Source organism: Nerophis lumbriciformis, linkage group LG04 (assembly GCF_033978685.3).
Source record: "Nerophis lumbriciformis linkage group LG04, RoL_Nlum_v2.1, whole genome shotgun sequence".
Taxonomy (NCBI): domain Eukaryota; kingdom Metazoa; phylum Chordata; class Actinopteri; order Syngnathiformes; family Syngnathidae; genus Nerophis; species Nerophis lumbriciformis.
The window spans coordinates 56,202,677-56,230,000 of record NC_084551.2 but is presented as its reverse complement, the minus strand read 5'-3'; the positions used below and the strand labels follow the sequence as shown (position 1 = coordinate 56,230,000).

Genomic DNA, 27,324 nt, shown 5'->3' with positions numbered 1-27,324 from the left:
CAGGGATCCACTCGCATTCTGTCCAGCTTGTCCTGGAGAAGGCGGGGCTGGATAGTAATAAAGGCACTCGAGAAGTCCAGGAACAGGATCCTCACAACGCCATTTCCCTTATCCAGGTGTGAGTGGGCTCCGTGCAGCAGGTAAAGGAGAGCATTCTCCACACCAACGGTTGCGTGGTTGGTATACGTGTCTGTATATTATATGTATGTATATGCATATACATATATATATATATACATTAATTGTGTTTAAGTAAGGAATTACAAATCAACACATTTGTTGTTTTTGTGTAATTTTTATTATTTTTCCCCCCAAAAATCTGCACATTTTATTTGGGCGTAGGAGGGGGGGATTATAAATAAAAAAAATGTTGTTCTAAACATGATCAAATTGACTATAGCCACTGTCTTGTACGGCAAACTGGAGGCAACTGAATCAACAGCGCCCCTGCAGGTCGCATTTGAGTACTGCACTTCCAAACAGTCTTCATGAACAATCGGAGCCACAAAGTAGCATAAATTGTAGGAAATGTACCTTTCCATCCACGCACACACACGCACGCAAACACACACACACACACACACACACACACACACACACACACACACACACACACACACACACACACACACACACACACACACACACACACACACACACACACACACACACACACACACACACACACACACACACACACACACACACACACACACACACACACACACACACACACACACACACACAGTGCTAGCAAGTAGAAGTGCATAGATGCGTAGAAAGTGGAGAAGATGTTAATAATTGGGTTGAATAATCACTAAGTGTTCCTTCCACTTGTGGCAGTTTGCAACTATCCCTCACTTTTCTTTGGACTTTGCTTTGTTTACGTCGGCGGACGGTCCCTGAAGGCATCGCCGATTCCCTCACGCCGTACCGTCAGCGCCGTTAGCGGCGTGCGTGTCGGGGTTGAGCCAGGATCCGTCCTCCTCCACGTCGCGCCGCACCACCAGGAGCATCTCAGCCACGTCCTGCGACAGCTGCTCGCCCAGGAAGATGCTGCAAGAGAGGGAGGGAGGGAGGTGGGCGTGGTGCGGGGAGGCGAGCGAGGTGGACTTCCTACTACTTTTTTGGTTTGTTGTATATACTAAGTTACTACTTTTTTGGTTTGTTGTATATACTAAGTTACTACTTTTTTGGTTTGTTGTATATACTAAGTTACTACTTTTTTGGTTTATTGTATACACTAAGTTACTACTTTTTTGGTTTATTGTATACACTAAGTTACTACTTTTTTGGTTTATTGTATACACTAAGTTACTACTTTTTTGGTTTGGTGTATATACTAACTACTTTTTTGGTTTATTGTATACATTAAGTTACTACTTTTTTGGTTTGTATATACTAAGTTACTACTTTTTTGGTTTGTATATACTAAGTTACTACTTTTTTGGTTTGTATATACTAAGTTACCTCTTTTTTGGTTTGTATATACTAAGTTACTACTTTTTTGGTGTGTTGTATATACTAAGTTACTACTTTTTTGGTTTGTATATACTAAGTTACTACTTTTTTGGTTTGTTGTATATACTAAGTGACTACTTTTTTGGTTTGTTGTATATACTAAATTACTACTTTTTTGGTTTGTTGTATATACTAAATTACTACTTTTTTTGGTTTGTATATACTAAGTTACTACTTTTTTGGTTTGTTGTATATACTAAGTTACCTCTTTTTTGGTTTGTTGTATATACTAAGTTACTACTTTTTTGGTTTGTATATACTAAATTACTACTTTTTTGGTTTGTATATACTAAGTTACTACTTTTTTGGTTTGTTGTATGTACTAAATTACTACTTTTTTGGTTTGTATATACTAAGTTACTACTTTTTTGGTGTGTTGTATATACTAAGTTACTACTTTTTTGGTTTGTATATACTAAGTTACTACTTTTTTGGTTTGTATATACTAAGTTACCTCTTTTTTGGTTTGTATATACTAAGTTACTACTTTTTTGGTGTGTTGTATATACTAAGTTACTACTTTTTTGGTTTGTATATACTAAGTTACTACTTTTTTGGTTTGTTGTATATACTAAGTGACTACTTTTTTGGTTTGTTGTATATACTAAATTACTACTTTTTTGGTTTGTTGTATATACTAAATTACTACTTTTTTTGGTTTGTATATACTAAGTTACTACTTTTTTGGTTTGTTGTATATACTAAGTTACCTCTTTTTTGGTTTGTTGTATATACTAAGTTACTACTTTTTTGGTTTGTATATACTAAATTACTACTTTTTTGGTTTGTATATACTAAGTTACTACTTTTTTGGTTTGTTGTATATACTAAATTACTACTTTTTTGGTTTGTATATACTAAGTTACTACTTTTTTGGTGTGTTGTATATACTAAGTTACTACTTTTTTGGTTTGTTGTATATACTAAATTACTACTTTTTTGGTTTGTATATACTAAGTTACTACTTTTTTGGTTTGTTGTATATACTAAGTTACTACTTTTTTGGTTTGTTGTATATACTAAGTTACTACTTTTTTGGTTTATTGTATACACTAAGTTACTACTTTTTTGGTTTATTGTATACACTAAGTTACTACTTTTTTGGTTTATTGTATACACTAAGTTACTACTTTTTTGGTTTGGTGTATATACTAACTACTTTTTTGGTTTATTGTATACATTAAGTTACTACTTTTTTGGTTTGTATATACTAAGTTACTACTTTTTTGGTTTGTATATACTAAGTTACTACTTTTTTGGTTTGTATATACTAAGTTACCTCTTTTTTGGTTTGTATATACTAAGTTACTACTTTTTTGGTGTGTTGTATATACTAAGTTACTACTTTTTTGGTTTGTATATACTAAGTTACTACTTTTTTGGTTTGTTGTATATACTAAGTGACTACTTTTTTGGTTTGTTGTATATACTAAATTACTACTTTTTTGGTTTGTTGTATATACTAAATTACTACTTTTTTTGGTTTGTATATACTAAGTTACTACTTTTTTGGTTTGTTGTATATACTAAGTTACCTCTTTTTTGGTTTGTTGTATATACTAAGTTACTACTTTTTTGGTTTGTATATACTAAATTACTACTTTTTTGGTTTGTATATACTAAGTTACTACTTTTTTGGTTTGTTGTATATACTAAATTACTACTTTTTTGGTTTGTATATACTAAGTTACTACTTTTTTGGTGTGTTGTATATACTAAGTTACTACTTTTTTGGTTTGTTGTATATACTAAATTACTACTTTTTTGGTTTGTATATACTAAGTTACCTCTTTTTTGGTTTGTTGTATATACTAAGTTACTACTTTTTTGGTTTGTTGTATATACTAAGTTACTACTTTTTTGGTTTGTTGTATATACTAAGTTACTACTTTTTTGGTTTGTTGTATATACTAAATTACCTCTTTTTTGGTTTGTTGTATATACTAAGTTACTACTTTTTTGGTTTGTTGTATGTACTAAGTTACTACTTTTTTGGTTTGTTGTATATACTAAGTTACTACTTTTTTGGTTTGTATATACTAAGTTACTACTTTTTTGGTTTGTATATACTAAGTTACTACTTTTTTGGTTTGTTGTATATACTGAGTTACCGGTACCTCTTTTTTGGTTTGTTGTACCGGTATATACTAAGTTACTACTTTTTTGGTTTGTATATACTAAATTACTACTTTTTTGGTTTGTATATACTAAGTTACCTCTTTTTTGGTTTGTTGTATATACTAAGTTACTACTTTTTTGGTTTGTTGTATATACTAAGATACTACTTTTTTGGTTTGTTGTATATACTAAGTTACTACTTTTTTGGTTTGTTGTATATACTAAGTTACTACTTTTTTGGTTTGTATATACTAAGTTACTACTTTTTTGGTTTGTTGTATATACTAAGTTACTACTTTTTTGGTTTGTTGTATATACCGTATTTTCCGCACCATAAGGCGCCCTGGGTTATAAGCCGCGCCTTCAATGAACGGCATATTTCAAAACTTTGTCCACCTATAAGCCGCCCCGTGTTGTAAGCCGCATCTAACTGCGCTAAAGGAATGTCCAAAAAACAGTCAAATAGGTCAGTCAAACTTTAATAATATATTAAAACCAGCGTGATGTGGGCGCGCATGGAATCGTATATCAACATGGACGGAGCTGCGTGAAAAAAGCCACCCGGCCTCTTCGCGTAAACTTAAACTTACCTTAACCACTCGCTCATCTTTTCTTCATCCATCCCTTCGAGTTAGCTTTTATGATGACGCCGGCTGGAAAGGTCTCTTTTGGCAAGGTCTTCCTTTTGAATATCACCATGGGTGGAAGTTTCTGGCCATTAGCATGGCAAGCTAGAACCACAGTGAAGGATGACTTCTCATTCCCTGTGGTGCGAATATTCACCGTACATGCTCCCGTTGTATCCACAGTGCGGTTCACAGGAATATCAAAAGTCAGTGGAACCTCGTCCATGTTGATAATGTTCTCTGGCCGGATCTTTTTTTCAGCTATCTTGTTTTTACAATATGCACGGAAAGTAGCCAGCTTTTCTTGAAAGTCTTTAGGCAGTTGCTGTGAAATAGTAGTCCGTGTGCGGATGGAGAGATTGCGTCTTTTCATGAACCAGAAACCTGTCGCTTAGTAGGAGCCATTTTGTGGTCTTTACAGATGTAAACACACAAAGGAAATGAAACGTACCGTAATATCCGCGCGCTTCTTCTTCTTCTACGCGGGCGGGTGGTTGCTTACAGTAGAAGAAGAAGCGCTTCCTGTTCTATGGGGGCGGGTGCTTACCTTGGCGGTTGCTTGCGTAGAAGAAGAAGCACTTCCTCTTCTACGGGGAAAAAAGATGGCGGCTGTTTACCGTAGTTGCGAGACCGAAACTTTATGAAAATGAATCTTAATATTAATCCATATATAAAGCGCACCGGGTTATAAGCCGCACTGTCAGCTTTTGAGTAAATTTGTGGTTTTTAGGTGCGGCTAATGGTGCGGAAAATACGGTACTAAGTTACTACTTTTTTGGTTTGTTGTATATACTAAGTTACTACTTTTTTGGTTTGTATATACTAAGTTACTACTTTTTTGGTTTGTATATACTGAGTTACTACTTTTTTGGTTTGTATATACTAAGTTACTACTTTTTTGGTTTGTTGTATATACTAAGTTACTACTTTTTTGGTTTGTTGTATATACTAAATTACTACTTTTTTGGTTTGTTGTATATACTAAATTACTACTTTTTTGGTTTGTTGTATATACTAAGTTACTACTTTTTTGGTTTGGTGTATATACTAAGTTACTACTTTTTTGGTTTGTTGGTAGATACTAAATTACTACTTTTTTGGTTTGTCGTATATACTAAGTTACTACTTTTTTGAGTAGGGGGGAGGTGGACTTCCTACCGTAGCTGGGCGTCTCCCCCGATGCACGCGGGACTCTTCAGCTTGGAGTCCAGGTTGTAGAACTGCCCGTGGACCTGGCGCACGGCCAGCCAGTGGCGCCGCCGCACGGGGAAGAAAACGGGTCCCAGCGAGACGCGAGACGGGACGTTGAGGATGAAGCCCTGGACTTTGGCGATGTGCAGGCTGTCCACCGTCCTGCGTGGGGGGGCAAAAGTCAGAGGTCGCACGCCACTCTTTTTTTTTTAATGGTCTCACACCCACGTCCAAGATGGCCGACACTGACCTGCGCTTGTCCCACCACACGGCCGCCAGGTCCCTGCTCTGCAGCGCCGCCATGATGACGTTGACGTCGTAGTTTCCTGTGCCCAACATGGACCTGTGAGGGTTGACCACGCACTGTGGAGCCAGCCTGCAATCACAACACTCTTCACTACGTCTGCTACCTTTATTTACAACGTGTCCTACCTTTATTCACTACGTCTGCTACCTTTATTCACTACGTCTGCTACCTTTATTCACTACGTCTGCTACCTTTATTTACGTGTGCTACCTTTATTCACTACGTCTGCTACCTTTATTTACACTGTGTGCTACCTTTATTCACTACGTCTGCTACCTTTATTTACAACGTGTGCTACCTTTATTCACTACGTCTGCTACCTTTATTTACAACGTGTGCTACCTTTATTCACTATGTCTGCTACCTTTATTTACGTGTGCTACCTTTATTCACTACGTCTGCTACCTTTATTTACACTGTGTGCTACCTTTATTCACTACGTCTGCTACCTTTATTTACAACGTGTGCTACCTTTATTCACTACGTCTGCTACCTTTATTTACAACGTGTGCTACCTTTATTCACTACGTCTGCTACCTTTATTTACACTGTGTGCTACCTTTATTCACTACGTCTGCTACCTTTATTTACAACGTGTGCTACCTTTATTCACTACGTCTGCTACCTTTATTTACGTGTGCTACCTTTATTCACTACGTCTGCTACCTTTATTTACAACGTGTGCTACCTTTATTTACGTGTGCTATCTTTATTCACTACGTCTGCTACCTTTATTTACAATGTGTGCTACCTTTATTCACTACGTCTGCTACCTTTATTTACAACGTGTGCTACCTTTATTTACGTGTGCTACCTTTATTCACTACGTCTGCTACCTTTATTTACAATGTGTGCTACCTTTATTCACTACGTCTGCTACCTTTATTTACAACGTGTGCTACCTTTATTTACGTGTGCTACCTTTATTCACTACGTGTGCTACCTTTATTTACAACGTGTGCTACCTTTATTCACTACGTCTGCTACCTTTATTTACAATGTGTGCTACCTTTATTCACTACGTCTGCTACCTTTATTTACAACGTGTGCTACCTTTATTTACGTGTGCTACCTTTATTCACTACGTCTGCTACCTTTATTTACAATGTGTGCTACCTTTATTCACTACGTCTGCTACCTTTATTTACAACGTGTGCTACCTTTATTCACTACGTCTCCTACCTTTATTTACAACGTGTGCTACCTTTATTCACTACGTCTGCTACCTTTATTTACAACGTGTGCTACCTTTATTCACTATGTCTGCTACCTTTATTTACAACGTGTGCTACCTTTATTCACTACGTCTGCTACCTTTATTTACAATGTGTGCTACCTTTATTCACTACGTCTGCTACCTTTATTTACAACGTGTGCTACCTTTATTTACGTGTGCTACCTTTATTCACTACGTCTGCTACCTTTATTTACAACGTGTGCTACCTTTATTCACTACGTCTGCTACCTTTATTTACAATGTGTGCTACCTTTATTCACTACGTCTGCTACCTTTATTTACAACGTGTGCTACCTTTATTTACGTGTGCTACCTTTATTCACTACGTCTGCTACCTTTATTTACAATGTGTGCTACCTTTATTCACTACGTCTGCTACCTTTATTTACAACGTGTGCTACCTTTATTCACTACGTCTCCTACCTTTATTTACAACGTGTGCTACCTTTATTCACTACGTCTGCTACCTTTATTTACAACGTGTGCTACCTTTATTCACTATGTCTGCTACCTTTATTTACAACGTGTGCTACCTTTATTCACTACGTCTGCTACCTTTATTTACAATGTGTGCTACCTTTATTCACTACGTCTGCTACCTTTATTTACAACGTGTGCTACCTTTATTTACGTGTGCTACCTTTATTCACTACGTCTGCTACCTTTATTTATGTGTGCTACCTTTATTCACTACGTCTGCTACCTTTATTTACGTGTGCTACCTTTATTCACTACGTCTGCTACCTTTATTTACACTGTGTGCTACCTTTATTCACTACGTCTGCTACCTTTATTTACAACGTGTGCTACCTTTATTCACTACGTCTGCTACCTTTATTTACGTGTGCTACCTTTATTCACTACGTCTGCTACCTTTATTTACAACGTGTGCTACCTTTATTTACGTGTGCTATCTTTATTCATTACGTCTGCTACCTTTATTTACAATGTGTGCTACCTTTATTCACTACGTCTGCTACCTTTATTTACAACGTGTGCTACCTTTATTTACGTGTGCTACCTTTATTTACAATGTGTGCTACCTTTATTCACTACGTCTGCTACCTTTATTTACAACGTGTGCTACCTTTATTTACGTGTGCTACCTTTATTCACTACGTCTGCTACCTTTATTTACAATGTGTGCTACCTTTATTCACTACGTCTGCTACCTTTATTTACAACGTGTGCTACCTTTATTCACTACGTCTGCTACCTTTATTCACTACGTCTGCTACCTTTATTTACAACGTGTGCTACCTTTATTTACGTGTGCTATCTTTATTCACTACGTCTGCTACCTTTATTTACAATGTGTGCTACCTTTATTCACTACGTCTGCTACCTTTATTTACAACGTGTGCTACCTTTATTTACGTGTGCTACCTTTATTCACTACGTCTGCTACCTTTATTTACAACGTGTGCTACCTTTATTCACTACGTCTGCTACCTTTATTTACAACGTGTGCTACCTTTATTTACAACGTCTGCTACCTTTATTTACAACGTGTGTGCTCGCTTCTGTCACAACGTGTGCTAGCTTTATTTACAACGTGTGCTACCTTTATTTACAACTAAGTTACTACTTTTTTGGTTTGTTGTATACACTAAATTACTACTTTTTTGGTTTGTTGTATATACTAAGTTACTACTTTTTTGGTTTGTTGTATATACTAAGTTACTACATTTCTGGTTTGTTGTATATACTAAATTAATACTTTCTTGGTTTGTTATATATACTAAGTTACCACTCTTTTGGTTTGTTGTATATACTAAGTTACTACTTTTTTGGTTTGTTGCATATACTAAGATACTACTTTTTTGGTGTGTTGTATATACTAAATTACTACTTTTTTGGTTTGGTGTATATACTAAATTACCACTCTTTTGGTTTGTTGTATACACTAAATTACTACTTTTTTGGTTTGTTGTATATACTAAGTTACTACTTTTTTGGTTTGTTGCATATACTAAGATACTACTTTTTTGGTGTGTTGTATATACTAAGTTACTACTTTTTTGGTTTGGTGTATATACTAAATTACCACTCTTTTGGTTTGTTGTATATACTAAGTTACCACTCTTTTGGTTTGTTGTATACACTAAATTACTACTTTTTTGGTTTGTTGTATATACTAAGTTACTACCTTTCTGGTTTGTTGTATATACAAAATTACTACTTTTTTGGTTGTTGAACTTTGAAAATGCCAGTGCACAGCCATGACGTCATCAAAGGCGTCCAAGTGTTTGTGACGTGTACACATATAAACTGTGTGGAGAGTTCTGGAAACTCTCTCCACCTTGGCCAGCGTTTGCAAAAGTCTGCGTGTCTAAGTGTGGATTGGAGGCCTAAGCGCAGAGATAAGTATGCGTGTATTAATAAGTGTCAGTGTTGGCCAAAGTCACTACTTTGTTGGCGTCTCACCGCTTGCAGATGTCGTCTGCTGTCTCCTTGGTGAAGACGCGCTCCTGCAGCACGTTGTTGAGCGCGTGGATGGCGCACAGCTCCAAGCGCTGCTTCTCGTGGAAAACAAGCTCGCCGGCGCTCATCGTAAACTCGCTGTTGGACACCGCGGGGGGGGGGGGGGGGGAAACAACAACAAAAAGCGCACTCTTCAAAGTCAAATGCCCGGGAAAGACATCAGCGCCCGGCTAGCTAGCTTAGCTGCGGCTAACACACGCGGGCTAGCGAGCAACGGCCGGTTTGAAACGTCTGGAACCGCTTTAGTCGATACCCGCTTGTGTTGTTGATGCTTGTTGTTCGGGAGGAGCGGACGAGCTGCTGATGTGGCGATTCTCATCCGAACAAACACGATTTGTGGCGCTTGGTCGCGGCATCCAGAAACAGGAAGTACTCTGTTGTTGTTGTTGTTGTGAGGCCACGCCCATTTAAGCATTCACTCCCCCCAAAAAATATCAGCTCAAAAATACAATACCTATATTTGTTAAAACAATTAAAGCAATCAGATATTAATTTAGTAATATTACACGAACGCCAATGTGCGTTTACATACATTTAAATAAGACGCGTTTTCGTTGGTCCTGGAGCGCTCTCTAGTGTTTAATAGTTTGAACGACCGAGTTTTTTTCTGATACATTTAGATATCGAGTCAAATGAAATAAAATATTAATTAAAATGTTGATGTAATGTTGGAGTTGATGTTTAGTTCATTAACGTGTTGAACTTGTGGCGCTTGGCCGCGGCATCCAGAAACAGGAAGTACTGTTGTTGTTGTTGTTGTGTGGCCACGCACATTTCAGCATTCACTCAAAAAAATATCGGCTCATTTAAAATGTAATGACTTGTACCTCAAAAAGGGACAAGCGGTATAAAATTGATGGATGGATGACTATATTTGTTAAAACAATTAAAGCAATCAGATATTAATTTACTAATATTACACGAAAGCCAATGTGCGTTTACATACATTTAAATAAGACTCGTTTTCGTCGATCCTGGAGCGCTCTCTAGTGCTTAATAGTTTAAACGAACTTGAGTTCTTTCTCTGATACATTTAGAAATCCATCCATCCATCCATCCATTTTCTTCCGCTTATCCGAGGTCGGGTCGCGGGGGCAGCAGCCTAAGCAGGGAAGCCCAGACTTCCCTCTCCCCAGCCACTTCGTCCAGCTCTTCCTGTGGGACCCCGAGGCGTTCCCAGGCTAGCCGGGAGACATAGTCTTCCCAACGTGTCCTGGGTCTTCCCCGCGGCCTCCTACCGGTCGGACGTGCCCTAAACACCTCCCTAGGGAAGCGTTCGGGTGGCATCCTGACCAGATGCCCGAACCACCTCATCTGGCTCCTCTCCATGTGGAGGAGCAGAATAAAATATCAATTAAAATGTTGATGTAATGTTAGAGTTGATGTTTAGTTCATTAAGGTGTTGAACTTGTGGCGCTTGGCCGCGGCATCCAGAAACAGGAAGTACTGTTGTTGTTGTTGTGAGGCCACGCCCATTTAAGCATTCGCTCCAAAAAAAAAAAACATCGGGTCATTTAAAATGGAACGACTATATTTGTTAAAACAATTAAAGCAATCAGATATTAATTTAGTAATATTACACGAACGCCAATGTGCGTTTACATACATTTAAACAAGACACGTTTTCGTTGGTCCTGGAGCGCTCTCTAGTGCTTAATAGTTTGAACGACCGAGTTTTTTTCTGATACATTTAGATATCGAGTCAAATGAAATAAAATATGAATTAAAATGTTGATGTAATGTTGGAGTTGATGTTTAGTGTTGTGGCGCTTGGCCGCGGCATCCAGAAATAGGAAGTACTCTGTTGTTGTTGTTGTTGTGAGGCCACGCCCATTTCAGCATTCGCTCCAAAAAAAATTATATCGGCTCATTTAAAATGTAACGACTATATTTGTTAAAAAAAATTAAAGCAATCAGGTATTAATTTAGTAATATTACACGAACGCCAATGTGCGTTTACATACATTTAGATAAGACGCCTTTTTGTCGGTCCTGTAGCGCTCTCTAGTGCTTAATAGTTTTAAAGAACTTGAGTTTTTTCTGATACATTTAGATATCGAGTCAAATTAAATAAAATATTAATTAAAATGTTGATGTCATGTTCGAGTTCATGTTTAGTTCATTGACGTTGCTGGGGTTTTTTTTTTGTATATTTATCGTTTTTCATATTCAATATATTTTCCTCCGTGCAATTTTTTTTTAAATTCATCCCAGCCACCATACTTTTCATCCCTAATTTGTTCTCAGTTTTGTAATAGTTTTACTCCAGTTTTATTCGTGGATATTGTTGTTTATTTTAAACTGACCTATAGCCGAGAAGCGACAGTCAACACTGGTTGGGCGCTCGTTGATGACGCACACACGCATCGCTGTCGTGATTGGTGCAATTCAAACAAGGCTGCACGCTGATTGGTCAGGCCGCCCGGACAGCGATGGTCGGTTCAGCGAGCAACATATTTGTGTTCCTGTGACAAGGAACAGCGAAGAAAAAAAACTGAAGAAGTTTCCGTAAAATATATTTATAAGTATTTGTATTTTATATAAGTATTTTTTTTTATTTTAACTGCCCACGTCGTCGTGTATTTTAACCCCCCGCTGCCTGAGAAGAAGTCATTCTGAAGATGGTAAGATGTTTGCTAGCTAGAGATGCTATTAGCTCGTTTCCGTCGCCAACCATCACGCCTTTTTGCTCCATTTAAGTCCAAGAACCAACATTCATGGCGGCAGTTTGATGTTATTATTTACTTTATAATCATATAGATGAGAACAACATGCGTAAATCCATCATTGTCCTCGTTTGAGCAGGGCTACCGCGGCGCTAACGCGACGGTGAATTAAACCCCCAATCAGACATTATTCTACTTTTCTTGCTTAGTTACTTTTTATTCTTGCTTAGTTTTTTGTTTTTTTTATTAACTGAGTGTCATTAATTAGTTTAAAACGACTTTCTGACATGGTAGCCATTTGTGTGAGTACCAAGTCTCCCCAGCGATCACTTTTACGCATATTCCAAATGCATTGATAAAGAATTAAGTCGACAATTTTCCTGGGACAAGCGGTAGGAAATGGATGGATGGATGGGCAATACAAATGTCATGATTTTCTTTGTTTATGTTACATTTCCCAATATTTTAAGTGTTCCCTAACAGTAATAGTAAGTCATTAATTCACAATATGTGTTTTTGTTGATCATCCTTTTATTATTCCTACCAGTGCACTTTTATTTGCATTTGCATAGCAAATTTTCTTACGAAATATGAAGATATTTACTTTTAAGAGTTTCTTTCATTCTTTTGCACGCACTAGTACAAACCCCGTTTCCATATGAGTTGGGAAATTGTGTTAGATGTGAATTTAAACGGAATACAATGATTTGCAAATCCTTTCCAACCCATATTCAATTGAATGCACTACAAAGACAACATATTTGATGTTCAAACTCATAAACTTTATTTTTTTTTGCAAATAATAAATAACTAGTTGGGAAAGGGCATGTTCACCACTGTGTTACATGGCCTTTCCTTTTAACAACACTCAGTAAATGTTTGGGAACTGAGGAGACATATTTTTTAAGCAGGGCAGTAAAACGGCTCATCAAACAAAACTAATTAAGTCGACAATTTTCCTGACGAAAATAATATTACGTCTGAATGACTGCTAAAATGCATCAAACACAATACAAAAGTCATGATTTTCTTTGTTGCCTAACAGTAATAGTAAGTAATTAATTCACAATGTTTGTTTTTGTTGATCGTCCTTTTATTATTCCGACCAGTGCACTTTTATTTGTATTTGCATTTGCATAGCACATTGTCTCATCTTTTAGACCTATTTAACCACAGAAATGTGAAGATATTTACTTTATCTTTTGCACGCACTAATAAAGCAACGTACCCCTCCATGTCAGATATTAAATATGATATACACTTCGTATCTTATTTTTTGGACGATAGAGCGCTCAGGTATATAAGCCGCACCCACTAAAATTTTAGGGGGGGTACAGCTTTTTCATATATTCACGTTGTGAAATGAGAAATTTACACAGAAATACTCTGTAAATGTTTATTTACATAACTTAATTGTTTCCAAACGGTGTCTGTAACATAGCAGTAAAACGGCTCATCAAACAAAACTAATTAACTCGACAATTTTCCTGTCTAAAAAATATTACGTGTGAATGACTGCTAACATATGTCAAACACAATACAAATGTCATGATTTTCTTTGTTTACAATACATTTCCCAATATTTCAAGTGTTGCCTAACAGTAATAGTAAGTCATTAATTCACCGTATTTGTTTTTATTGATCATCCTTTTATTATTCCTACCAGTGCACTTTTATTTGTATTTTCATTTGCATAGCACATTGTCTCATCTTTTAGACCTATTTAATGACAGAAATTTGAAGATATTTACTTTATTTTTTGCACGCACTAGTAAAGCAACGTACCCCTCCATGTCAGATATTAAATATGATATACACTTTGTATCATATTTTCTGGATGATAGAGCGCACCGGTATATAAGCCACACCCGCTAAAATTTTAGGGGGGGGGCAGTTTTTCCATATATTCACGTTGTGAAATGAGTAATTTACACAGAAATACTCTGTAAATGTTTATTTACATAACTTAATTGTTACCAAACAGTGTCTGTAACACGGCAGTAAAACGGCTCATCAAACAAAACTAATTAAGTCGACAATTTTCCTGACTAAAAAAATATTACATGTGAATGACTGCTAAAATACGTCAAACACAATACAATGACATGATTTTCTTTGTTTACATTACATTTCAAGTGTTGCCTAACAGTAATAGTAAGTCATTAATTCACAATGTTATTTTTTGTTGATCATCCTTTTATTAGTCCTACCAGTGCACTTTTATTTGTATTTGCATTTGCATAGCACATTGTCTCATCTTTTAGACCTATTTAACCACAGAAATATGAAGCTATTTACTTATAAGAGTTTCTTTCATTCTTTTGCACGCACTAGTAAATCAACGTACCCCTCCATGTCAGATATTAAATATGATATACACTTCGTATCGTATTTTCTGGACGATAGAGCACGATAGCCACACCCACAGAAATTTTAGTGGGGGGGGGAACAGTTTTTCCATATATTAGCCACACTGTACTATAAGTCACAGATATACACGTTGTGAAATGAGTACTTTACACAGAAATACTCTGTAAATGTTTATTTACATACCTTAATTGTTTCCATACGGTGTCTGTAACAAGGCAGTAAAACAGCTGATCAAACAAAACAGAAGTCATGGTCATGGACCCACTAGCTGCGCAAACAAGCACTCCAATCAGCTAAACAGACTCAATAACTCCACGCTGACGTTTTGGTGAATTTACTGAGGAATTTGTGAAACTGAAACAATATCACGACAGCACGTACAAATACGTGTGAAAACACTCCTACAGACATCACACATGGGACGATTTAGTAAGTAACAATTGTATTTGCCTCACGCCGGGTGCTGTGGTTCTTAATAGAACCCTTTAACAATCCAATAAGTAATTAATTCACAATATTTGTTTTTGTTGATCATCCTTTTATTATTCCGACTGGTGCACTTTTATTTGTATTTGCTTCTCGCCGAGTGCTGTAGAACCCTTTAACAATCTAATAAAAAATTAGAAATATTTATGTAAACTTTACAGCCATTGTTTATATCTAGTGTCTAATGCAGGGGTGGCAAACTCATTTTATATCGGGGGCCACATGGAGAAAAATCTACATCTAGCATCATCTACAAAGATACAAATAATTGCTATTTTGACATCCAGTGGGCACATTTAGAACAGCTGTTTCATTTATTCAAAAATTTCAGATTAATTTTCATACTTCGCAAACTCATCCTGTGGGCCGGATAAAACCTGTTCGCTGGCCTGATCCGGCCCTCGGGCCGTACGTTTGACACCCCTGGTCTAATGTAAAAAAGAGAAAAAAAGGTGGGGATGCTATTTGTAATAACATAATTTATACAAGGTTTCCGCGGGTCATTAAAAATCTTTAAAAGTCATTAAATGGATTTATTGGGCGGTATAGCTCGGTTGGTAGAGCAGCCGTGCCAGCAACTTGAGGGTTGCAGGTTCGATTCCCGCTTCCGCCATCCTAGTCACTGCCGTTGTGTTCTTGGGCAAGACACTTTACCCACCTTCTCCCAGTGCTACCCACACTGCTTTAAATGTAACTTAGATATTGGGTGTCACAATGTAAAAGCGCTTTGAGTCACTTGGCTTTCACTATGTAAAAAAAGCGCTTTATAAATATAATTCACTTCACTTCTCAATTTGCTGACTTGATTCTGATATAAGTTTTTCAAATTGATCCTTAATGGACTAATGAAACCTTCTGTGCCCCACCAGAACTCCAATGTGGAGAATCTACCCCCTCACGTACTACGCTTGGTCTACAAAGAGGTTTCAGCTTTAGTGGCAGACCCACCGGAGGGCATCAAGATCTACCCCAGCGATGAGGACATAACAGAACTGCACACAGCCATCGAAGGGCCAGGTAAGCCAGGCCATCAAGTCCTGGTCCTCAATGTTCTGCTTAGTAAAAAAATGTCATTATTGTCTTTATTTTAACAAACAATGTTAGTGTACATGAAACATATGTTTATTATTGTAATTTAGTCCTTAAATAAAATAGTGAACATACTAGACAACTTGTCTTTTAGTAGTTAGTAAACAAACAAAGACTCCTAATTAGTCTGCTGACGTATGCAGTAACATATTGTGTCATTTATACACCTATTATTTTGTACACATTATAAAGGACAAGCTGTAAAAAATGATTATTAATCTACTTGTTTATTTACTGTTAATATCTGCTTATTTTCTCTTTTAACATGTTCTATCTACACTTCTGTTAAAATGTAATAATCACTTATTCTTCTCTTCTTTGATACTTTACATTAGTTTTGGATGATACCACAAATTAAGGTATCGATCCGATACCAAGTAGTTACAGGATCATACATTGGTCATATTCAAAGTCCTCATGTGTCCAGGGACGTATTTCCTGAGTTTATAAACATAATATGAATTTAAAAAAACAAAAGAAGATGTTGTGATGCCAAAAAATATCGATGTAATCATCGTAGTATCGACTAGATACGCTCCTGTACTTGGTGTCATTACAGTGGATCGTAGCACAAATGTAGCACAAACAAATGGGACACGTTTGGGGAGATTTGGACATACCCGGTAGTTAGGGTCTTCTCATGCTTAACACTTTAATTACACGTTAATAACATTAAATACAACAACAACATTAACTTAAAAAACATAATAACATAAAAATACCGTGAGGGCACAAATGAACATTTTTGCAGCACAATTGCAGCACAAAGAAATGGGACACATTTGGGGGGGATTTTGACATAGTTAGGGTCTTGTCATGCTTAATAACACTTTAATTACACATTAATAACTTAAAAAAAACAACTAAAGCGTTAACTTAAAACCATACCGCACAAACAAATGGGACATGTTTGGGGAGATTCGGACATAGTTAGGGTCTTGTCATGGTTAATAACACTTTAATTACACATTAATAACATTTTAAAAAAACAAATAAAATGTTCACTTAAAATCCATAATGGCACAAATGAACATTTTTGCAGCACACACAAAAGGGCTGGGCGATAAAACAATAACAATATATATCGCGATAGACATGTGATCAATATCAATAGAAAATGGGGTCGATGGAACGTTCGATAATTTCACTGAGTTCTGTTAGAAAAAAATAGGAAGAAATGCCGAGCCGGAACCGCACGGCATTCTGGGGGGTGTAGGCAGAAGAAGGGCTTTGGCCTCTCAACCTATCACGGCCGAGCTTGAACCGCAAGGCATTCTGGGAAATGCTAACAGGAAGGAAAAAAAAAAGCAACAACGGCGAGCTGACGACGAGTATGGCGTCACATTAGTGCCAAAATTCCGAGCGCATAAAAACTGCTATCGCGCGCGACGCCTTTCTGCGCGCTCTCTGTGTACTCCTGGCATCTCTCCTCGCGCTGTCATGTTTTTTTTTGGCACTTTGGGGGCGGGTATGCTTAGACGGCCCCTTCTTTCTGATTGGTCAGGCGAAAAACGCTGAAAAATGCTCAGAGCCAATCAGAAGTATAGCAGGGCGGGTCATCGTCAATATGTATCAAGATTTACGGAGGAAGAAGTGGATAAAAAAATGTCGCGCGCTGATGAAGGTTATTTCATACCACATAAACACAATACAGGGTAATACAAAATGTGACCCAAATAAATAATAAGACAACAAACACCATAATCACATCTTTCAGCCAGAACTGGTCCACCAGCAATAACATTATTTTATATTTTCACTTCTTCTTGAACATTTGTTTTCTAATTTATGGAATTTCTTTTGATTCAGCCATAAAATTAATGAAATAATCTTTGAATTTTGTTTTTGAAATGTTAAAAATAGCTTTTAATAATGTATTCTGAAACAGTTTAAAATAATCAGAGAACTGACTAACACTGACCCTACACAACTATGTTGCACAATTAAGTCTTTTTTTTTTTTTAAAGCGAAATAGGTAATTTCAACAGGTACAGCATCCTATGTCATATCTACATGTAATAAGATTTGTAACAAGGCAAACCGTTTGTAAATTGGTCGAAAATCGAGCAAGTTATGGTAATTTAATTAGTACATGTACCATTGACATCAATGTAATGATTGAGGCTAGATGTCCGAGGTAAGATGGCTACAACGTTGCTACACTGGAGAATGATTGGTCATATGAAAAATGCTCACAGCCAATCAGAAAGGAGGGGCCGTCTAAGCATACCCGCCCCCAAAGTGCCAAAAAGAAACATGACAGCGCGAGGAGAGATGCCAGGAGTACACAGAGAGCGCGCAGAAAGGCACCGCGCGCGCGCAAAAAGGCACCACGCGCGCGCAAAAGGGTGTCGCACCCGCGCACGAAGTGGAGAATCAGCGCGCCATAACAGTTTTTATGCGCTCGGATTTTTGGCACTAATGTGACGCCATACAAGTGGAACAGCACCGAAGCGGCAACAACAGACCACCATCGAGAGGTACTCGGCAGCAGTGCCATACGACAAAAATTCAAAACGTTATAAAGAAATAACGGATGCAGTGGTTGATCAATTAGCGAAGGACATGCTACCTACTTATATTTAAAATAAAAGTATTTAAATTCAGCCTTTTTTCTCCTGGTCTTTATTTAGAATAGTTTTGTTTTTTTATCAATAATTATCGATATCGACTGATATGAAACACTTATATCGTGATACATTTTTTAGTCATATCGCCCAGCCCTAATGGGACATGTTTGGGGAGATTTGGACATAGTTAGGGTCTTGTCATGGTTAATTACACTTTAAACACACATTAATAACTTAAAAAAGCACAACTAAAAAAACTTAAAATCCCTAACGGCACAAATTAAATTTTTTCCAGCACAAATGTAGCACAAACAAATGGGACATGTTTGGGGAGATTTGGACATAGTTAGGGTCTAGTCATGCTTAATAACACTTTATTACACGTTAATAACATAAAAAAAACCTAAAAAGTTACCTTAAAAACCGTGAGGGCACAAATGAAATTTTTTGCAGCACAAAGGAATTGGGCCACATTTGGGGAGATTTGGACATAGTTAGGGTCGTGCCAGGGTTAATAACACTTTAATTACATGTTATTAACATAAACAAAAAAAACAACTAAAATGTTCGCTTAAAATCCATAACAGCACAAATGAAAATGTTTGCAGCACAAATGTAGCACAAACAAATGGGACATGTTTGGGGAGATTTGGACATAGTTAGGATCTAGTCATGCTTAATAACACTTTAATTACACGTTATTAACATAAAAAAAACTAAACACTAAAATGTTCACTTAAAATCCGTAACGGCACAAATGAAAATGTTTGCAGCACAAACAAATGGGACATTATTTGAGGAGATTTGGACATAATTAGGGTCTAGTCATGGTCAATAACACTTTAATTACATGTTAATAACATTAAAAAAAATACTAAAAATGTAACTTAAAAACCGAGAGGGCACAAATGAAATTTTTTGCAGCGCAAACAAATGGGACACGTTTGGGGGAGATTTTGACATAGTTAGGGTCTTGCCATGCTTAACACTTTAATTATACGTTAATAACATAAACCAAAAAAAAACCCCAACTAAAATGTTCACTTAAAATCCATAACCGCACAAATGTAGCACACATAAATGGGACAGGTTTGGGGAGATTTAAACATAGTTAGGATCTAGTCATGCTTAATAACACTTTAATTACACGTTAATAACATATAAAAAAAAAATGTTCACTTCAAATCCATAACGGCACAAATGAAAATATTTGCAGCACAAACAAATGGGCCATGTTTGGCTTTGGATGCTATATCAACTTTCTTTATGCTATCATGCTAACATTAGCATGCTAACATGTTATGCTAGTATTTTGCCTAATTGTATTCATTTGAACCTAAAAATCATAGCTTGTGATACTTAGCGCCATTTTAGAAGTAGGCACGCTAATGTTTTATGCTGATTTTAACCTAACAATCATTGATTTTGATGTGTTACGTTTTTCTCGGGGACATGTTTTGTTTTTTCTTCACGCCTCATGCGATGAATTGTTTATGCCCGGCAGAGGGAACTCCGTTTGCCGGCGGTGTTTTCCGAATGCGCCTGGTCCTGGGCAAGGACTTCCCCGCCGTGCCGCCCAAGGGCTACTTCCTCACCAAGATTTTCCACCCCAACGTGGGCCACAAAGGAGAAATCTGCGTCAACGTCCTGAAGAGGGACTGGAAGGCAGAGCTTGGCCTCAGACACGTCTTACTGGTAAGACTGGCCGTCCATCCTGTGCTGTTTACAGCTTTGCAAAGCAGGCCCATAATAATATTACTACTTCTTTTTCATCGTATTCTGCCACATTTAATACTGGACCAGGTGGCCTGTGAGCCGTGACATATTTTGTATGGTCAGAGAGGTCTTGATTGGGCCTACAGTGCTACTTTACTATTGGAGCATTTCGTGTTACCATGGCGACGCTATTGAAGGAAGAACCCCTCAATGGGCCCGTTGATTAGGTACACTTGGGCCTATTGATTAGGTACGCACCCTTACAATGATGTTTTTTCATCGTCTGAATGTTCACTACATTCCGGACATGCCAACTTGTTAGATGCAAACTATTTTCATATAAACATTTGAAATATTTTATTTCATACCAGGCATGGTGTAGGAATATTCTAGAACTACCTCACCACTTTTAGTATTTATTCCGATCTGGTTACGTGCTAGCATGGTAAATACATGTGATCTTTTCAATTTAAAGTTAAAGGCTCAAACCTAGCTAAAATGCCAGTATGCTAATGGCATTTTAGCTAGGTTTGAGCCTTTAACTTTAAATTGAATGGGTTTTGAATGCTAACTGTTGCTAATATAACAAGCTAATGTTAGCATGCTAATGTTTTATGCGAGAATTTTAGCCAGTTTTGATCATTTAACTCTAAAATGAATGGGTTTTGTATGCTAACTGTTCATATATATAACAAGCTAATGTTAGCATGCTAGTGTTTCATGTTAGCTAACTCTAAAATGAATGGGTTTTGTATGCTAACTGTTCTTTATATAAATAAATAAATGATAAATGGGTTGTACTTGTATAGCGCTTTTCTACCTTCAAGGTACTCAAAGCGCTTTGACACTACTTCCACATTTACCCATTCAACTCTTCCACTGCGCCACGCTGTCTATATATCACACGAACATTAGCATACCAGCATTTAGCTAGGTTTGATCCTTTAACTTTAAATTGAATGGGTTTCGAATGCTAACTGTTGCTAATATAACAAGCTAATGTTAGCATGCTAATGTTTTATGCGGGAATTTTAGCCAGTTTTGATCATTTAACTCTAAAATGAATGGGTTTTGTATGCTAACTGTTCATATATAACAAGCTAATGTTAGCATGCTAATGTTTCATGTTAGCTAACTCTAAAATGAATGGGTTTTGTATGCTAACTGTTCCTTATATAACACACGAACATTAGCATACCAGCATTTTAGCTAGGTTTGATCCTTTAACTTTAAATTGAATGGGTTTCGCATGCTAACTGTTGCTAATATAACAAGCTAATGTTAGCATGCTAATGTTTTATGCGGGAATTTTAGCCAGTTTTGATCATTTAACTCTAAAATGAATGGGTTTTGTATGTTAACTGTTCCTTATGTAGTAACACACAAACATTAGCATACTAGCATTTTAGCTAGGTTTGATCTTTTAACTTTGAATGGGTTTCGTATGCTAACTGTTGCTAATATAACCAGCTAATGTTAGCATGCTAATGTTTCATGCTAGAATTTTAGCCGGTTTTGATCATTTAACTCTAAAATGAATGGGTTTTGTATGCTAACTGTTCCTTATGTAGTAACACACAAACATTAGCATACTAGCATTTTAGCTAGGTTTGATCCTTTAACTTTAAATTGAATGGGTTTCGTATGCTAACTGTTCTAAATATAACAAGCTAATGTTAGCATGCTAATGTTTCATGCTAGCTTTCTAGCTTCAATCAAAGGCTGCAGAGCAGGCCCATCGACATTTCAAGGGGGATTTTCCAGATCTTTTGAGGTGTGACTCGTGTGATGCTAAGATCCAATCAGCTCCAATTGTCCACCTTGCAGACTATCAAGTGTCTTCTCATCCATCCCAACCCGGAGTCGGCCCTCAACGAGGAGGCGGGGCGCCTGCTCCTGGAGGACTATGCGGAGTACGAGGCCCGCGCCCGCCTGCTCACGGAGATACACGCCATGGCGGGGCCCGGCGACTCCCCGGGGGCCGCCCAGGACCCCCACGACGGCCCCCAGCCCAAGAAGCACGCGGGCGACCTCGCCAAGAGGGCGGGAGGTGGCGCGCCCGCGGTGCCCGCCGCCCTCGGGAACGGTGCCAGCGGGCCCAGCGTGAGCGTCGGCAGCACCAGCACGTCCAGCAGCAGCGTAGCCGTGAAGAAGAAAGCGGATAAAAAGCGAGCGTTGAGGCGACTTTAATGCTGCTGTGACCGTTGGTGTGTGTGTGTGTGTGTGTCTGTGTGTGTGTGTGTGTGTGTGTGTGTGTGTGTGTGTGTGTGTGTGTGTGCACGTGTGTGTGCGCGTGTGCGTGTGCGGGCGCCCGTGTAAATACCAATATCAAAGTTGCTCCTTTTTGGTTTTCCCTCTTTTAAAGGAACCACGCAGACTGTCCACTTTGTACCGTAGCTTTTTGACTTCCTCATGCTAAAAGTCATAATAAAATGATGAGAGCCGTCACTTTAAGACCGTGACTTTTTGTCGTCGTCCCCCCCCCCTCGCCACGTCACGCTTCCAACTTTTACCATCCTCCATTTTTTTCTCGCGACTTCGAGTTGAAACCGACCAATCAGAGCGCAATGTTGTACAAACCCCGTTTCCATATGAGTTGGGAAATTGTGTTGGATGTAAATATAAACGGAATACAATGATTTGCAAATCCTTTTCAAGCCATATTCAGTTGAATATGCTACAAAGACAACATATTTGATGTTCAAACTGATACTTTTTTTTTTGCAAATAATAATTAACTTTAGAATTTGATGCCAGCAACACGTGACAAAGAAGTTGGGAAAGGTGGCAATAAATACTGATAAAGTTGAGGAATGCTCATCAAAGACTTATTTGGAACATCCCACAGGTGAACAGGTGGGTGCCATGATTGGGTATAAAAGTAGATTCCATGAAATGCTCAGTCATTCACAAACAAGGATGGGGCGAGGGTCACCACTTTGTCAACAAATGCCTGAGCAAACTGTTGAACAGTTTAAGAAAAACCTTTCTCAACCAGCTATTGCAAGGAATTTAGGGATTTCACCATCTACGCTCCGTAATACCATCAAAGGGTTCAGAGAATCTGGAGAAATCACTGCACGTAAGCCATGATATTACGCACCTTGGATCCCTCAGGCGGTACTGCACCAAAAAGCAACATGAGTGTGTAAAGGATATCACCACATGGGCTCAGGAACACTTCAGAAACCCACTGTCAATAACTACAGTTGGTCACTACATCTGTAAGTGCAAGTTAAATCTCTCCTATGTAAGGCGAAAACCGTTTTATCAACAACACCCAGAAACGCCATCGGCTTCGCTGGGCCTGAGCTCATCTAAGATGGACTGATACAAAGTGGAAAAGTGTTCTGTGGTCTGACGAGTCCACATTTCAAATTGTTTTTGGAAACTGTGGACGTTGTGTCCTCCGGACCAAAGAGGAAAAGAACCATCCGGATTGTTATAGGCGCAAAGTGTAAAAGCCAGCATGTGTGATGGTATGGGGGTGTATTAGTGCCCAAGACATGGGTAACTTACACATCTGTGAAGGCACCATTAATGCTGAAAGGTACATACAGGTTTTGGAGCAACATATGTTGCCATCCAAGCAACGTTACCATGGACGCCCCTGCTTATTTCAGCAAGACAATGCCAAGCCACGTGTTACATCAACATGGCTTCATAGTAAAAGAGTGCAGGTACTAGACTGGCCTGCCTGTAGTCCAGACCTGTCTCCCATTGAAAATGTGTGGTGCATTATGAAGCCTAAAATAGCACAACGGAGACCCCCGGACTGTTGAACAACTTAAGCTGTACATCAAGCAAGAATGGGAAAGAATTCCACCTGAGAAGCTTCAAAAATGTGTCTCCTCAGTTCCCAAACGTTTATCGAGTGTTGTTAAAAGGAAAGGCCATGTAACACAGTGGTGAACATGCCCTTTCCCAACTACTTTGGCATGTGTTGCAATAAACCTTAAAGGCACTGCCTTTGTGTGCCGGCCCAGTCACATAATATCTACGGCTTTTCACACACACAAATGAATGCAAAGCATACTTGGTCAACAGCCATACAGGTCACACTGAGGGTGGCCGTATAAACAAGTTTAACACTGTTACAAATATGCGCCACACTGTGAACCCACACCAAACAAGAATGACAAACACATTTCGGGAGAACATCCGCACCGTAACACAACATAAACACAACAGAACAAATACCCAGAACCCCTTGCAGCACTAACGCTTCCGGGACGCTACAATATACCCCCACCTCAACCTCCTCATGCTCTCTTAGGGAGAGCATGTCGCAAATTCCAAGCTGCTGTTTTGAGGCATGTTAAAAAAAAAAAATGCACTTTGTGACTTCAATAATAAATATGGCAGTGCCATGTTGGCATTTTTTTTTCATAACTTGAGTTGATTTATTTTGGAAAACCTTGTTACAACAAAATTAGGCATAATGATGTGTTAATTCCACCACTGTATATATCGGTATTGCTTGATATCGGAATCGGTAATTAAGAGTTGGACAATATCGGATATCGGCAAAAAAGCCAATATCGGACATCTCTAATTATAAAGTGTTGAAATCGCCATGTAACCTTGCTAACGCCAACCAGTAGCATGTCTAAGGCACATCCAATGTAAATTAGCATGAAGCTGAGGGCTTCCTATCGGGTGTGCTTGCTTTGCAGCACACTTTGACCACACCTGTTTACCCGCCAAGTGTTTAGGTCTGCAACCAAAGTGTCCGACTATGTTAATTGTACGTGAGTGGCTAAACGACCGCCAGAGTTCAGTCGGTACACTGGCATCTTTGGACGCCTCACCCATTGCATTCTGGGATGGCCGTTTGATTGAATGCAACATGGTTGTTGTCATTTATTACAGAAGCTCCCCTTGGCTGCTAAATTATACGCCAATAAATGTCCTTTTGACAAATATCACAATCTAAATCAATCTAATAAAATAAATATTAAAACAACAGTGTCATATATATATATACAGGTAAAAGCCAGTAAATTAGAATATTTTGAAAAACTTGATTTATTTCAGTAATTGCATTCAAAAGGTGTAACTTGTACATTATATTTATTCATTGCACACAGACTGATGCATTCAAATGTTTATTTCATTTAATTTTGATGATTTGAAGTGGCAACAAATGAAAATCCAAAATTCCGTGTGTCACAAAATTAGAATATTACTTAAGGCTAATACAAAAAAGGGATTTTTAGAAATGTTGGCCAACTGAAAAGTATGAAAATGAAAAATATGAGCATGTACAATACTCAATACTTGGTTGGAGCTCCTTTTGCCTCAATTACTGCGTTAATGCGGCGTGGCATGGAGTCGATGAGTTTCTGGCACTGCTCAGGTGTTATGAGAGCCCAGGTTGCTCTGATAGTGGCCTTCAACTCTTCTGCGTTTTTGGGTCTGGCATTCTGCATCTTCCTTTTCACAATACCCCACAGATTTTCTATGGGGCTAAGGTCAGGGGAGTTGGCGGGCCAATTTAGAACAGAAATAACATGGTCCGTAAACCAGGCACGGGTAGATTTTGCGCTGTGTGCAGGCGCCAAGTCCTGTTGGAACTTGACATCTCCATCTCCATAGAGCAGGTCAGCAGCAGGAAGCATGAAGTGCTCTAAAACTTGCTGGTAGACGGCTGCGTTGACCCTGGATCTCAGGAAACAGAGTGGACCGACACCAGCAGATGACATGGCACCCCAAACCATCACTGATGGTGGAAACTTTACACTAGACTTCAGGCAACGTGGATCCTGTGCCTCTCCTGTCTTCCTCCAGACTCTGGGACCTCGATTTCCAAAGGAAATGCAAAATTTGCTTTCGTCAGAAAACATGACTTTGGACCACTCAGCAGCAGTCCAGCTGGTGTCGGTCCACTCTGTTTCCTGAGATCCAGGGTCAACGCAGCCGTCTACCAGCAAGTTTTAGAGCACTTCATGCTTCCTGCTGCTGACCTGCTCTATGGAGATGGAGATTTCAAGTTCCAACAGGACTTGGCGCCTGCACACAGCGCAAAATCTACCCGTGCCTGGTTTACGGACCATGGTATTTCTGTTCTAAATTGGCCCGCCAACTCCCCTGACCTTAGCCCCATAGAAAATCTGTGGGGTATTGTGAAAAGGAAGATGCAGAATGCCAGACCCAAAAACGCATAAGAGTTGAAGGCCACTATCAGAGCAACCTGGGCTCTCATAACACCTGAGCAGTGCCAGAAACTCATCGACTCCATGCCACGCCGCATTAACGCAGTAATTGAGGCAAAAGGAGCTCCAACCAAGTATTGAGTATTGTACATGCTCATATTTTTCATTTTCATACTTTTCAGTTGGCCAACATTTCTAAAAATCCCTTTTTTGTATTAGCCTTAAGTAATATTCTAATTTTGTGACACACGGAATTTTGGATTTTCATTTGTTGCCACTTCAAATCATCAAAATTAAATGAAATAAACATTTGAATGCATCAGTCTGTGTGCAATGAATAAATATAATGTACAAGTTACACCTTTTGAATGCAATTACTGAAATAAATCAAGTTTTTCAAAATATTCTAATTTACTGGCTTTTACCTGTATATATACCGTATTTTTCGGAGTATAAGTCGCACCGGAGTATAAGTCGCACCTGACGAAAATGCATAATAAAGAAGGAAAAAAACATATATAAGTCGCACTGGAGCCCGGCCAAACTATGAAAAAAACTGCGACTTATAGTCCGAAAAATACGGTAAATAAGGATATCACCACATGGGCTCAGGAACACTTCAGAAAACCACTGTCAGTAACTACAGTTGGTCGCTACATCTGTAAGTGCAAGTTAAAACTCTACTATGCAAAGCCAAAGCTAATAAATAAATAAAAATCATATTTTTCTCGAGTACTATGAATCAATTCAGAATAGGAATACTTATTTTTTTTTCACATTTTCCTTTA

The 27,324-nt window shown here is 38.2% G+C and overlaps 2 protein-coding genes across 2 annotated transcripts; one reads left to right on the top strand and one right to left on the bottom strand.

Moving 5' to 3' along the window:
- Positions 1 to 561: 561 nt before the first annotated feature.
- josd2 (Josephin domain containing 2) lies at positions 562 to 9,860 on the bottom strand. Its single transcript, XM_061957687.2, has 4 exons — positions 9,428 to 9,860; positions 5,707 to 5,832; positions 5,424 to 5,618; positions 562 to 1,056 (listed from the first exon to the last, which is right to left on the bottom strand). Exons 1-4 carry the CDS (start codon positions 9,550 to 9,552, stop codon positions 924 to 926), a joined length of 579 nt encoding a protein of 192 aa, XP_061813671.1. The 5' UTR covers positions 9,553 to 9,860; the 3' UTR covers positions 562 to 923.
- An 85-nt stretch (positions 9,861 to 9,945) lies between these two features.
- On the top strand, positions 9,946 to 22,835 carry ube2s (ubiquitin-conjugating enzyme E2S). Its single transcript, XM_061957676.2, has 4 exons — positions 9,946 to 12,108; positions 15,876 to 16,023; positions 20,170 to 20,360; positions 22,209 to 22,835. Exons 1-4 carry the CDS (start codon positions 12,106 to 12,108, stop codon positions 22,569 to 22,571), a joined length of 705 nt encoding a protein of 234 aa, XP_061813660.1. The 5' UTR covers positions 9,946 to 12,105; the 3' UTR covers positions 22,572 to 22,835.
- Positions 22,836 to 27,324: the final 4,489 nt, after the last annotated feature.

What these genes read in the sequence shown, in the direction of transcription:
- josd2 (XM_061957687.2), bottom strand. Translation starts at nt 9,552, where the DNA reads ATGAGCGCCGGCGAGCTTGTTTTCCACGAGAAGCAGCGCTTGGAGCTG. An exon ending in GCAGACGACATCTGCAAGCG is followed by an intron (nt 5,833 to 9,427) that starts GTGAGACGCCAA and finishes TTGTGATTGCAG; the next exon opens with GCTGGCTCCACAGTGCGTGG. An exon ending in GGGGGAGACGCCCAGCTACG is followed by an intron (nt 1,057 to 5,423) that starts GTAGGAAGTCCA and finishes CCTCTCTTGCAG; the next exon opens with CATCTTCCTGGGCGAGCAGC.
- ube2s (XM_061957676.2), top strand. An exon ending in CACAGCCATCGAAGGGCCAG is followed by an intron (nt 16,024 to 20,169) that starts GTAAGCCAGGCC and finishes TATGCCCGGCAG; the next exon opens with AGGGAACTCCGTTTGCCGGC. An exon ending in GCCTCAGACACGTCTTACTG is followed by an intron (nt 20,361 to 22,208) that starts GTAAGACTGGCC and finishes TCCACCTTGCAG; the next exon opens with ACTATCAAGTGTCTTCTCAT.